Source organism: Candida albicans, chromosome 1 (assembly GCF_000182965.3).
Source record: "Candida albicans SC5314 chromosome 1, complete sequence".
Classification (NCBI taxonomy): domain Eukaryota; kingdom Fungi; phylum Ascomycota; class Pichiomycetes; order Serinales; family Debaryomycetaceae; genus Candida; species Candida albicans.
The window spans coordinates 537,151-549,425 of record NC_032089.1 but is presented as its reverse complement, the minus strand read 5'-3'; the positions used below and the strand labels follow the sequence as shown (position 1 = coordinate 549,425).

Here is a 12,275-nt window from a genome sequence, read left to right as displayed (position 1 = left end):
AGTATTTTCATTTTTTTTTTTACATGCTGGCTATATAATCTGTGAAAAGTAATCATCCTTCCAATTGGATTTAGCTAATGTAAAAGTTTCTTTCAAAAATTCTTTGTTTTGACAAGCCGCTCTAAAATTAAGCATCACTGTTTGCGAATCAGCAAGGACACCTTTAGAATAATTTTCATAGTCTCCAACCAATGTAGTAGACGATCTTACCCGTGTGAGATGCATATTATTTGGTGCCAAAAAGAAATCACCATTATCTCTCAACTCCACAATGTAAAATCCAGTCTTGTGAATAAATTGTGCATATCTAAAAGTAGGTTTCCCCCAACTATAGCCAATGTCGATGTTTTCACGCAGAAAAAAAGATGTAGATCGGTTGTCCAAATAGTATCCCATTTGTTTTAGGAAATATGAGTGATAATAATATCTGTTGGATGACAATATACGATCGTCACAAAGGTCCGGGTCTGTCCATGGATTAACCAGCAATTTTATGTCAACAAAAGAATGGAATGGACTAAGTTTTGGAAGAGAGCATAACTCATTCCACGGAGTCTCCACTAATTTCAATCCATGACGTTCGCACAATCTTGTCCAAGCAGTAATAGTATCTTCAATAAATTTGGTGGTTGCATTCAACCACTGTAATCTTATATGATAGCAATGTTCAGGGTTATGAACTCTGTCATAGTGAACTGTAACAAACTCTGGACGGAATGATTTCTTTAAAGGGTCGACATCAAATTTCACAGATCGACTTAAAATAAACTTCTTACGTTTCCGACCCATAGAATCAGTTGTTGATGACGTCTCAGATCTAAGATTCAGGGCTGAAATTATTTTTTGTAAATCATTTTGTCCCGCTATCCTTGGAGAGGAATTGCTTTGTGGAGTACTAGCTCCATCAATTTTCTTAGATCCAAACCAAGAAGGTTTTTCTCGATCTGTCTTGTCAACATACTCGTCCAGAAACTCGTAAAAAAAATGACCATCTAAAAGTCCATGTCGCAGCTCAACATGTTTGAATAACCCTTTGTTCATTAAGTTTTGTCCATAAGTTGTGGCGTCTTCGCGTGTCTCAATATCTTCAAAACAATCTACTAACCAGGATACCAATTCGCTTCCAACAAAGCAATGCAAGTGCCTTTTGAAATGCCATGTTCGGTCAACCAACGTTAAACCAGTATTTCGATCTTGAAGCTCTTGTGCCAAGTCGGGTAATTTTATTGTTTTATTAAATCTTGACGATTCTGGAATCATCAAAGCCGGTTGTGTCCCTGTGATATCATAGTTTTGAGCTTCTTCGTTCAAAAAATCATATAAATTGCCAGTATAAAAAATAACATCGGATCCACGGCGAGACTTTTTCTTTTGAGACGAATCATGTTTGTATTTGCCTCTTTCTATAACCCCAATCAATTTTCGTAAACCTTCTACTCTAATTTCTTCTGGTGTTAATTTTTCATTGCTTACAAAATATGCATTTTTGGGGATATCGGTAGGCATTACTACGAATTTCATTTTGTGAAATTGCTTTTTCTCTTCTGGCATAGCATCATCAAACCCGGCCAATAATTGATCAAACTGATTCCAGTTAAATTTTTGTGGATTGTCGGCAATTGCATCTATTCTAGCAGGTGTATACTCGTCAGTATACCTTGTTCTTATAAGTGGGAAATAGGGTTTGAGTTTTGTTTGTCCTAAAGTTATCTTTTTCTCATCGTTTTCGATGATTTTTCTGTATAGTTGAACATTAATATTGCCATTATAGTCGCAAAATATACGATGTATCTCATCACCAAACGCTAAGTATATCCTTGACCCAAGATAGTTGTGCTCCTCAGGGAAATATTTAATTATTGCATCAACATTTCCAGAAGGTTTTCTTTCGGCTTCAGCTTTGTCAACTCTTTCACCATAACAAACCTGGAACCCTAACATCAATCTTAATTGAATCATTTCTCTCATTAAGGAATGTGTCGATTTTAATTCCCAATAATTATCAGAGTTGAGAAAAACAGTATAAATTTGGAATGTGTAATCAGTTTGAAGTTGATTTGTTGACGGGAATACACCTGTTGTTGTCGGAAGTGATGCTGGTGCCTGGAACGATCTCCATTTGATCAACTTTCTTTGTATCTTGTTAGGAAATATATTACTCCATCGACTGCTTTGAGACCTCTGGAGTACATTGGTGGTGGTTTCTTGTGACGGGTTAGAAATTTCTATCCAAAACGATCCTGTTGAAATTTCTTGTTCTGGTTCTGCTAAAATTGATGATTTCTTTCTAGCTGAAGCTGCGTTTTTCTCACTCAAAGCTGAAGGTGGTTCAGTATTTGGTATTTCTTCTTTCCTTTTGAACATTGTTTCTCCTCTGATCAATCTAGGTGATCCAGCTGATTTTCGATAACTATCTATGGCTCTTATAGTAGACACTGGAGTTTCACTTCTTACTGAAGGTGCAGGAGATTTAATTTCTTCGCTGTTCTTATTAATATAATACAATGAAGAAAGGGCTGATGTATCTTTTGATGGATTAGCAACGGTCCCCGTGGCTAATGAAATTGTCGAAGAATTGCTAGGTTGTAACAAGGGCTTATTCTCAAACATTAAAGAAAGTGTTGCGGTGGCATTTTTCAACTCGGGAGCTTGAAATTTTGGCTTTACCTGTTTAAACTCTACTTGTGCTGGCTTGGGTATGCGTTTTATCGGTTTGAAAACAGCACTATCGTACTCATCCATAATTTCTACCAACGTTTTACCGTAATTGTTTAAATGTAACCTGGGGATTCTAGCGTCACTGGCTTCATTCTCCATAACACCCATCATTTGCAATTCATAAATCTTACACCTAGGTATCCATTGACTTTCTTGTTGCACCTTGTCAATGAAAAATGATATATCACACCATAAGGGCACGCAATGACAAACTTTCCCTTCTTTAATGTATCTGAATAATGGAGTCACATGCAAGGGTGGTTGGCTCAAACATATTATATCCAAACTTGAATCAACACTAGACATTTTTTTACTTGTTTCCAATAGTAAGTCATGTTCAACATCAAATAATCCTGTACCAGGGGTTATAACCATTATGTGGGATATTGAATGTTTAAGGTCTGTATTTTGGAACCTGTTGTTCAATGATGTTAAACCTAAATTAACTGCTTCGAGTAAATTTCCCTTTATTGCAGGTAAAGTTCCATTTTCAATTATAAATTTCCCATCGTCATCGAGATTAAGCATTGTATCTCTTTTGAAATTAGCAAATTCTAATCGCAAGTCCTCCATTATTCGATCCCAATGCATGCTATTAACTTGATCGACAACCACTCTAAAAAAGTCTCGGCGCTGAGGTGGTCTCTGTCCTGGTCCTAAATTAGTCCACGGTATATCTGTGAGGTCAATACTTGTAAACAAAACAATAGTGATCGAATGGTGGGTGTTCGTTTCTCTCCAACGACGGAAAATTTTGGGGAATAAATTATTGATCAATTTGTGAAACATGATTTCTCCATCTTCTTCAAAATGCCACATTTCCCTTGATAGTTGGACAAACAAAGTAATTTTGGCACTTTCAGATCGATAAATGATTTTGGTATTTTTGTCAACATATCCTGAGGTGACATTTTTCCCATTTTTGTAAATGTGTTTGGTAACTCCGACCCTGCTACCTAGATACAATAATCTTTGGTCAATATATACACAATTCCCTATCATTGAGGCTGAAAAGTTCCACATTGCATCTCGAGATAAGTTTACATCTTTGATGAATATTTCAACAGAATCAACTGTAACTGACTCTAACTTGACTAATCTTTTCAATTGAACCTGGCTACGTGGTGCTAAATCAAGAAGTCTCTGAAATGGATTGGCCATTAAAGAGATTTGTAGTTTTGGTTTCAGTGCCTCTGTGTAATCGGTATCATTAGTTGCTGACCGTAGATTTCTCTTTTGAACAGTAAATACAAATTTTTTGCTTGAACCTTCATCCAAAGATTGAAGTTCAAAAACTTGTCCTGCTTGTACCCCTGTTGGTATTACATTCTCATCTATTATTATATCTTCGGTAAAATCGCGTAATTCATGAAACCAAACCGATACTTTGACTGAAACTTCTGTATCCTCTTCATTTTGATTGTTGCTTATAATTTTGGTGAGATTTTCTTTAGAGTCTTCCTCTTTCATGTCCAAGTAATGGTTATTCCGTCGACTTACAATTAAAGTACTCCCAATGTTTTTAGTCAGCATTGATCGTCGTTGATTAATTGGGTTTCTGGATCCACCTATAGTCAAACTTGCGTGATTGGCTGACATTTGTCTCTGGTTAGAATGATTAGCAACCTTTATACTTGAATCTGAGCCATTAGGTTTTTTTGCATTTGTAGATGTCTGATTGAACATCCTTGGATGCTGCATCGTTGTTATTTTAAAATATTTTGCAAATTCTGGCAATCACAAACTCTGTACACTTGATATTAGAGTTTTTTTTTTATTATTTTTTTTTTTGGTTTTTCTTTTTCTGTCTGTATTTCTTTTGTGTTAATTACGAGTCAAGTTTTTTCAACTGTGATTTAGTACTCTCTCTCTACTACTTACTTACTTACTATACATACAAGATTATATTATTCTATCAATATATTGTTTCAGTTTCTTTATCACAAACTCATCAAGAAACCATTTGTGGAATCTGTAATCCTCAGCTAGCTCTGGATGAAATGAAGTACCTAAAATATGACCCTGTTGTACGGCTACTATCAATTCGTGATCTTTTCCATCGTAGTTTTTCAATGAATATAATACTTTGACGGGTGCTTGATTCTGGTATGAGTTGTTTGATCTTATTACCCCTTCTTTTAGACTATCCTTTTGATTCAATATTTTGGTCACAACAGGTGCCCTAATAAACACCGTGGGGAAATCTGTACAACCAGGTATAAATGAACTGAAATCGAGCGATTGCTCAAATGAATCAATCTGTCTACCAAATGCATTTCTACTGACTTCTATGTCTAATGCACCCAAAACTCGTTGATTCTCAATACCATTGATTAATTGTTTGGACAAAAAAATCAATCCAGCACAAGTCCCCCAAACTGATTTGGATTCATCGGAAACAAATTTGTAAAGATGTGGTAACAATTCGGTTCTTTCGGCAATATAAGACATGGAACTGCTTTCTCCGCCAGGAATAACCAATGAGTCACACAATTCAAGATCTTCTTTTGTTCTCACTTCCTTTATATCAAAGTCATACACTGCATATTCGTCCGGGTTTGATTCAATGAGATGTTTGAAATATGCAATATGCTCTCGGAATGCACCTTGTAAAGCCAAAACACCTATTGTCACTGATCTATCTATGGTCATTAAAGTTGTTATAATGATGGTTTGTGTTTTGAAAGGAAAAAAAAAGAAAAGTTTTGGAAGGGGAAGAAGAATTTGAACTGAAAAAGATCAATTAGGTTATTAGTCAACTATGGCGGCTTTTAACTCTTACGGTATAACTATTGAGGGGAACGGAAACAGACAGAGAGAGCGAGAGAAAACATTCAAATTTTGACTCTGATTGGAGAATTTATGAGTGAAAATGAGTTATGAGTCTTTTTTTTGTTTTCCTGTTAATTTTTTTTTTTCTCTTTCTTCATTGTTATTCTTTACAACTAGAATTCGAATTTTGTATATTACTAGTTTTGAAACTTGAAAAAAACAATAACGATACAGAGTGTAGAATTCATTTTGATGATTCAACACAATCTGAATAGAATTGTTGATTCATTGAAGTTGAACTTTCATCAGACTGTGAAATTTACTAGTTAACCCCCTTTTAAACGAATTTAGTTGATTTCGAGACAGGTATTTTTTGACACAAAACTGTTTACTTATGTCAGCGTTTTAAACGCATAGAGAAATAGTTCCGTATATGCGACAACTGGTGTATTGCTCATTAGCTTCTATAATCCGTGAATTCCAATGTATAGGATTGCTATTTGATGAAACCCCCTAACGAAAGCTGTATCCATTACGAATTGATCAAGTTTATAACAAAAGGTTTGGTGCCCAAATACTACAACAAACATAAGGTTTGACTAACAATAAAAAAAAATCTGGGGAAAACTAAACTGTAGTTACGTTGAATTAATCAATTTGTTGGTGAATTGAAAGGCTAATTGAGCTTCAATTATTGTAGTGGGTAATACTTGCATCTATTTTTAACTACATTAGATAGGAACATCGTCGTTCAGGAAGTTTCTAGAGAAGTTTGGTTCAAGTTTTGTAATTTTTTCGGCAACTTTTTCGCCAAGCTTTCACCAACACCAAAAATACAACAACCTTTGTAAATAACCAACTAACAATTGTAAGTAAATACTTTATAATTATTATTAGTCATATATAATAGACTTTTTTTTTTATATTTCAAGACCTCATCTAACAGAGTCAAAAAAAGGGAGCCAAATTAAATGTGGATTTCAAGTTATAGATGAAAATTTAAAAAGCACGAGGGTATTAAGGAATATTATGAAATAAAGAGACGTGTAAAGGCTTAGATTATTTTTTTTTTTTGTAATATGTATTGATCTTCTGCACTATTATTCATTCTTTTTGATTGTTAAGGTTTTTTTAACCCCAATTCTTTTAAACGCCCTCATTAACAAACCAACACCTAATATAAATATTTTAACAATTCTTCCTTTTTTCCAAATTTTTCAATTTCTATTATGTTTAGTTTTTTTTGTTTTCTTTTTTATTTCAATTGACTCATAATTTCAATTATTTTTATTTCCTACTCTCACTTTCATTACCCATTGATAAAACTATAGAACCATGTCAGATTTTAAAGTAAAGGCCGGTTTAGCACAAATGCTTAAAGGAGGTGTCATTATGGATGTTGTTAATGCAGATCAAGCCAAGATCGCCGAGGCAGCTGGTGCTTGTGCTGTTATGGCATTAGAAAGAATTCCTGCTGAAATGAGAAAATCAAATCAAGTTTGTAGAATGTCTGATCCTAAAATGATTAAAGATATAATGGAAACAGTCAAAATCCCAGTTATGGCAAAATGTAGAATTGGTCATTTTACTGAAAGTCAAATTTTGGAAGCTTTAGGTGTTGATTACATTGATGAAAGTGAAGTTTTAACCCCTGCTGACACGGTATATCATATTGATAAAACCAAATTCAAAGTACCATTTGTATGTGGGGCAAGAAACTTGGGTGAAGCATTGAGAAGAATCAACGAAGGTGCAGCCATGATTAGATGTAAAGGTGAAGCAGGTACTGGTGATGTTTCCTCAGCAGTGGATCATATTAGAACCATCAAGAAAGATATTGAAGAAGCTTCTAAATTGAAAACTGAAACGGAAATTGTTGAGCTTGCACGTGAATTAAGAGTTCCAACTGAATTATTAATTCAGGTCATCGAAGAAAAGAAATTACCTGTGGTTTTATTCTGTGCTGGTGGTGTGTCTACTCCAGCTGATGCTGCATTATTGATGCAATTGGGATGTGATGGTGTTTTTGTTGGATCTGGTATTTTCAAATCAAAGAACCCCGAAAAATTGGCTAAAGCAATTGTCAACGCTACCACTCACTACAATGATCCTGTTAAACTTTTGCAATATTCAACTGATTTGGGTGAATTGATGGGAGGAATTGCCATTGATTCAATTAAAGAAGAAGAGAAATTGGAAAAAAGAGGCTGGTGATATGGATAGTTGATTTCTGTTGTATGGAGGAGTAAACAATGATTTTGTGGACATAAAAAATAGGTTCAATTTTTGAAACCTTGTATATATATCTATGTATGCATGTATATAAGATGTATATGTGTGTACGTAAAAAGTATGTTAAAAATAATGCTTCTTTTAGGTTCTACCTGAGATACTTCTGGTGGGGACCAAAGAATTTATTTCTATTAAAAGTGTTTAAAATCAATATTATGGTCATAGTGGTTTCTTCCATGAACAAACCACAATATTATTCCAATAATACAGGTTATTCCTAATACCACACAAGCATAGTTCATGTTATCAGATGTCACCGGGTAACTCAAGGGGAAATTCAACCATACCATAATAAAGCACACCCAAAGGACAGAGGCAATGTTCATTGGCAATCCAAATTTTCCCAAACAAAAATATGGACGTTCATTGAATCTATGGGTGGTGGAAAATTTACTTTTCACCAATAAACATGCAATGGGTATCAAATATGATAAGTTAATACATACCATTGATGTACCCAAGACAGCATTCAATGCACCATCTGATCCCATAATTAATGTTCCAATGATTATGCAAAGAACCGTCAAGAAAGACAATGCATAAACTGGACTTTTCAAGTTTGAAGAAACCTCACCTATGTATTTGCTAAAGGGAAGTCCATTTGAGTTTGCAAATGACCAAATCAATCTTGAAGTACTGGTATAATACATATAAGACGAGCCAACAAAAGTCAATATTAAACAAACGACTCCAATTGTGGTTAATGCCTCCGATTGAAAAGAATCATACATTAATTGCACAATTGGTTCTCCACCTACTGGATTTGATAAGTTGTTGACATTCACCACACAAAACATGTAGACTATAGCAGCGAAAAATGCCATAACGCCAGAAAGTGTATTTGATATAACCATCACTAACGGTATATTTCGTTCTGGTTGGGCAATTTCATCTGTCAAATGTACTGCTCCATCAAATAATGTGACACAGGCTAAGCTAGGCAACATCCCCAAGAAAAATACCACTCCATTGGAGGACCAGCCCGTTTCATTGATGATATTTTTAAACACAAACTCAGCAGATTGTTTTGGTGATTTGACTAAAAGTGTAATAATAATAAAGAATGTTCCAAAATTTATTACTGCAACTGAAATATTGGTGATTAACGGTAACAATTTGACTAAAAACACATTGACCAAATAACCCGATAAAAACACTGCCAAATAAACAAGATAATAATGGAAACTTTTTGGGATATAGTCTTGGTGATAAATTTGTGCCAATGCCAAAATAAACATTGATGCCACATAAGTAGAACTAAAACAAGCAAATATCCAACCCGCACATGATAAAATACCAGTTAAAAAGCTAAGACTACGTTTGTATTTCTCCGATGCTAAACAATATGTCCAATGAACTTGAGCCGATGAATGTGGATAAGCAGACGCTAATTCGGCTAAGGAATAACAAATAATGAGATCAAAGGTGATGGCAACAATGAATCCAAATATTAGTACTGGACTACCTCCTACTCCTATCACGGTACTTAGAAATGTACCTATTGCAAGTGCTGAACATATCAAAGTGAATTGAAATGCACATGTACTTAGTAAACTGAAATTTTTTTCTAGTTGTGCTTGGGGGATACTATTTTCCGTGATAACATAAGTCAAGTCTTTCTTTTCTGTAATTTGATAAGACATAGTTGTTGAGTGTTCAAAGTGAAACTGGAATAACCAACAGAATCAAAAAAAAAAATGTCTTGGCATAGATAGATAGATGATATGCTTGTAATTTATAGTAATTTCATTGTCAAGGTAGTTTGTGGTCTGTTTTTATAGATATAAGGAGTCACTTACTGATGTGAGATCGGATAAACCAACAGAAAATGGAATTTTTTTAGTGTTGAACCGCTAATTTTTGATAACATGTGTGTGTGGGGGAGAGAGAGATTTTAAGTTCTCCAAAAGAAAATCCCCCACACTTCAACAAGAAAATAGAAGAATAAGCACCAAACCTCTTGAACAAGCTTTCAAATTGCTTTTTTTCAAGTAACAGGTTGTGTTTTTCTATTATGTTCTAGTGGATGGAATTAAAGTTTTATAGAAATTTCAAATTAGTTCGTTATGAGAAAACGTTATTCACAATTTAAGGTTAAACAGTGTTCCTATATTCATTCTTTTTATTTTAGTGTAAATGCATGATTATTCTTACTGAAAAGGGGTTATCTAACCAATTGTATGAGGCAATTTGCAATTTTAGTTATCTTTCAGGCCTGGACTCGACCGTTTGGTGTTTCAGTAAACTCAATTAACTTATCTTTATCTCAATTATACGGCTAAGTTAAATTGCGTGGTATAAATTAAAAAGATAAGAATTCCGCACAAAACTATGTATCACAAAGCTGACAATGGAAACGATGAGGTGTTTTTGGAAAATGCCGCTAACGGGGCAAGATCTTGATTACTCCGTTGTATTAGTTAATGACATCTTATCAATCTCCTGGGTTTTTGCAGCAATGCCAAGGTAGTCTATATAATAATATGTATATGACAGTGAAATCTGTCAACGGTGAATAATATTTTTTTTTCCAATTTTAAAACAATCACAGTCCAGTCAAAAAAATGCTGAAGAAGAATGATAATATAACTTATGATGTTGAAAAGATATCTATTGAAAATCCACTTCCTGCTAAGGAGTTTAATGATTTCCATGACAAATTAGATGTTGAAAAATATGGAGAAACTAAAAGAAAATTGAATCTGCGTCACGTTAATTTATTAATGATTGGTCAATCTATTGGATCAGCATTGTTTGTCAGTATAAAGAATCCATTACATAATAGTGGTTCACTTTCATTTTTTTTAGCATTTGCAATTTGGGCTTGTTTAGTGATATACCCATTGATGCAAGCTATTGGTGAAATGTGTTCTTATTTACCCATTAAGGGTTCATTCTTTCATTTTTCTGCTCGTTATGTTGATCCAGCTTTGGGGTTTGCTTCCTCGTTGATATATACTTATACTGCATTAATGTTTGTTTGTATTGAAGCAACGGCCTGTGCAGGATTAATATCATTTTGGACAGATATTAACCCTGGTGTTTTCATTACTATTGCATTAGTGTTATTTTTCTTGCTCAATTTGTTTGGTGCCCAATTCTATGGTGAATTTGAATCGATTTTTTCTTCATTTAAAGTAATTTTGATTTTGGGCTTAATGTTGTTTTCTTTAATATCAATGTGTGGTGGTAATCCTCAACATAATGCTTATGGGTTTCAACATTGGAAAGAAGGTGGTCTTTTCAGACCATATTTGGTGGGTGGCACAACTGGTAAATTTTTGGGGACATACAATTGTTTAATTTGGGCTGGGTTTGCAGCTGGTGGTCCTGATGTGTTAGCATTGATTGCTGCAGAAGTTAAGATGCCACGTAAAAACATTGGGATTGTTGCTAAACGTTCCTATATCAGAATATACTTGTTCTATCTCGGTGGTATTTTTTTCTTGAACTGTCTTATAGCTTCTAATGATCCATCATTAGTGAAATCCTTGAAATCATCTACTGTGTCACCTTGGACTTTAGGTATTCAAAATGTTGGTGTTCGTGGGTTGGGACTGGTTGTTAATGGAGCTGTTTTGACTTCGGCATTTTCTTGTGGGAATGCATTTTTCTTTCTTGGAACCAGGTCACTTTATTCTGCCTCTTTGGCAGGATATGTCCCAAGATTCTTCTCTAAATGTTTGAAAAGTGGTGTTCCTATCAATTGTGTCATATTCACCGGTGTTGTATCATTGATTTCATATTTGAACGTTAGTCAATCCACTGGAGTGGTATTTAATTGGTTTGTTAATTTAGCCACCACGGGGTTATTATGTTCTTATATCTGTATGTGGCTCGCTTATTTCAAATTTAGAAAAGCATATGTGGTTCAAACTGGTAAACAAATGAAAAAGGGAGAGTATCCATATTATTTGGCACCAAAATTCATTCATCCTTATTTCACATACTTTGGTTTTTTCATTAATGTTGTGGTTTTATTTTTCAATGGGTTCTGGATATTTTTTCCTGGACAATTCTCCGTATCTAATTTGTTTACTTCTTATTTTGCTCCAGTGTTTTTCATCTGTTTATTTGTTTTTTGGAAAGTGTTTAAAAAGACTCATTGGAGAAATGCCATGGAAGCTGATATTACTACAGGTAAACAATACATTGATGAAGAAGAAGAAAGAGATATTGAATTTGAACTTAACCGAGAAAGAAGAAAAGGATGGTTTTTTGTTGCCTGTAGAAAGGCATCTGATTTCTGTTTTAGTTAGAGTCTTGTGTATTTGGAGTACACACTAGTTTTGTATAATATAAATGAATAATGAATTGTCTTTATAGATGTCAATACAACAAGTGGAGGGTAGTAAGTAGTACTGAATGGAAAAAATTAAGGCTCTTGGACTCTACTGAAAATATTTCGCTGAATATTTACTCAATTTCTGATGAAAAATCGAGCCAATGACAAGCTATCAAAACTTCAAATAATTTACTTTTTAAAATTTCAA

General features: G+C 34.2%; 5 protein-coding genes across 5 annotated transcripts; 2 read left to right on the top strand and 3 right to left on the bottom strand. All coding sequences in view use genetic code 12, as the record gives it.

Annotated features, from left to right (window-relative positions):
- Positions 1–30: 30 nt before the first annotated feature.
- IML1 (Iml1p) lies at positions 31–4,404 on the bottom strand (the record flags this gene model as incomplete). The annotated part of the gene is made up of 1 exon (XM_716355.2): positions 31–4,404. One exon carries the CDS (start codon positions 4,402–4,404, stop codon positions 31–33), a length of 4,374 nt encoding a protein of 1,457 aa, XP_721448.2.
- Positions 4,405–4,620: 216 nt separating this feature from the next.
- SNO1 (putative pyridoxal 5'-phosphate synthase) lies at positions 4,621–5,370 on the bottom strand (the record flags this gene model as incomplete). The annotated part of the gene is made up of 1 exon (XM_716354.1): positions 4,621–5,370. The coding sequence occupies one exon, from the start codon at positions 5,368–5,370 to the stop codon at positions 4,621–4,623; it is 750 nt and encodes a 249-aa protein (XP_721447.1).
- A 1,455-nt stretch (positions 5,371–6,825) lies between these two features.
- Positions 6,826–7,704, top strand: SNZ1 (pyridoxine biosynthesis protein; the record flags this gene model as incomplete). The annotated part of the gene is made up of 1 exon (XM_716353.2): positions 6,826–7,704. The coding sequence occupies one exon, from the start codon at positions 6,826–6,828 to the stop codon at positions 7,702–7,704; it is 879 nt and encodes a 292-aa protein (XP_721446.1).
- Positions 7,705–7,913: 209 nt separating this feature from the next.
- Positions 7,914–9,425, bottom strand: HNM4 (Hnm4p; the record flags this gene model as incomplete). The annotated part of the gene is made up of 1 exon (XM_716352.2): positions 7,914–9,425. The coding sequence occupies one exon, from the start codon at positions 9,423–9,425 to the stop codon at positions 7,914–7,916; it is 1,512 nt and encodes a 503-aa protein (XP_721445.2).
- Positions 9,426–10,346: 921 nt separating this feature from the next.
- Positions 10,347–12,041, top strand: PUT4 (Put4p; the record flags this gene model as incomplete). The annotated part of the gene is made up of 1 exon (XM_716351.1): positions 10,347–12,041. The coding sequence occupies one exon, from the start codon at positions 10,347–10,349 to the stop codon at positions 12,039–12,041; it is 1,695 nt and encodes a 564-aa protein (XP_721444.1).
- Between the last annotated feature and the right edge of the window lie 234 nt (positions 12,042–12,275).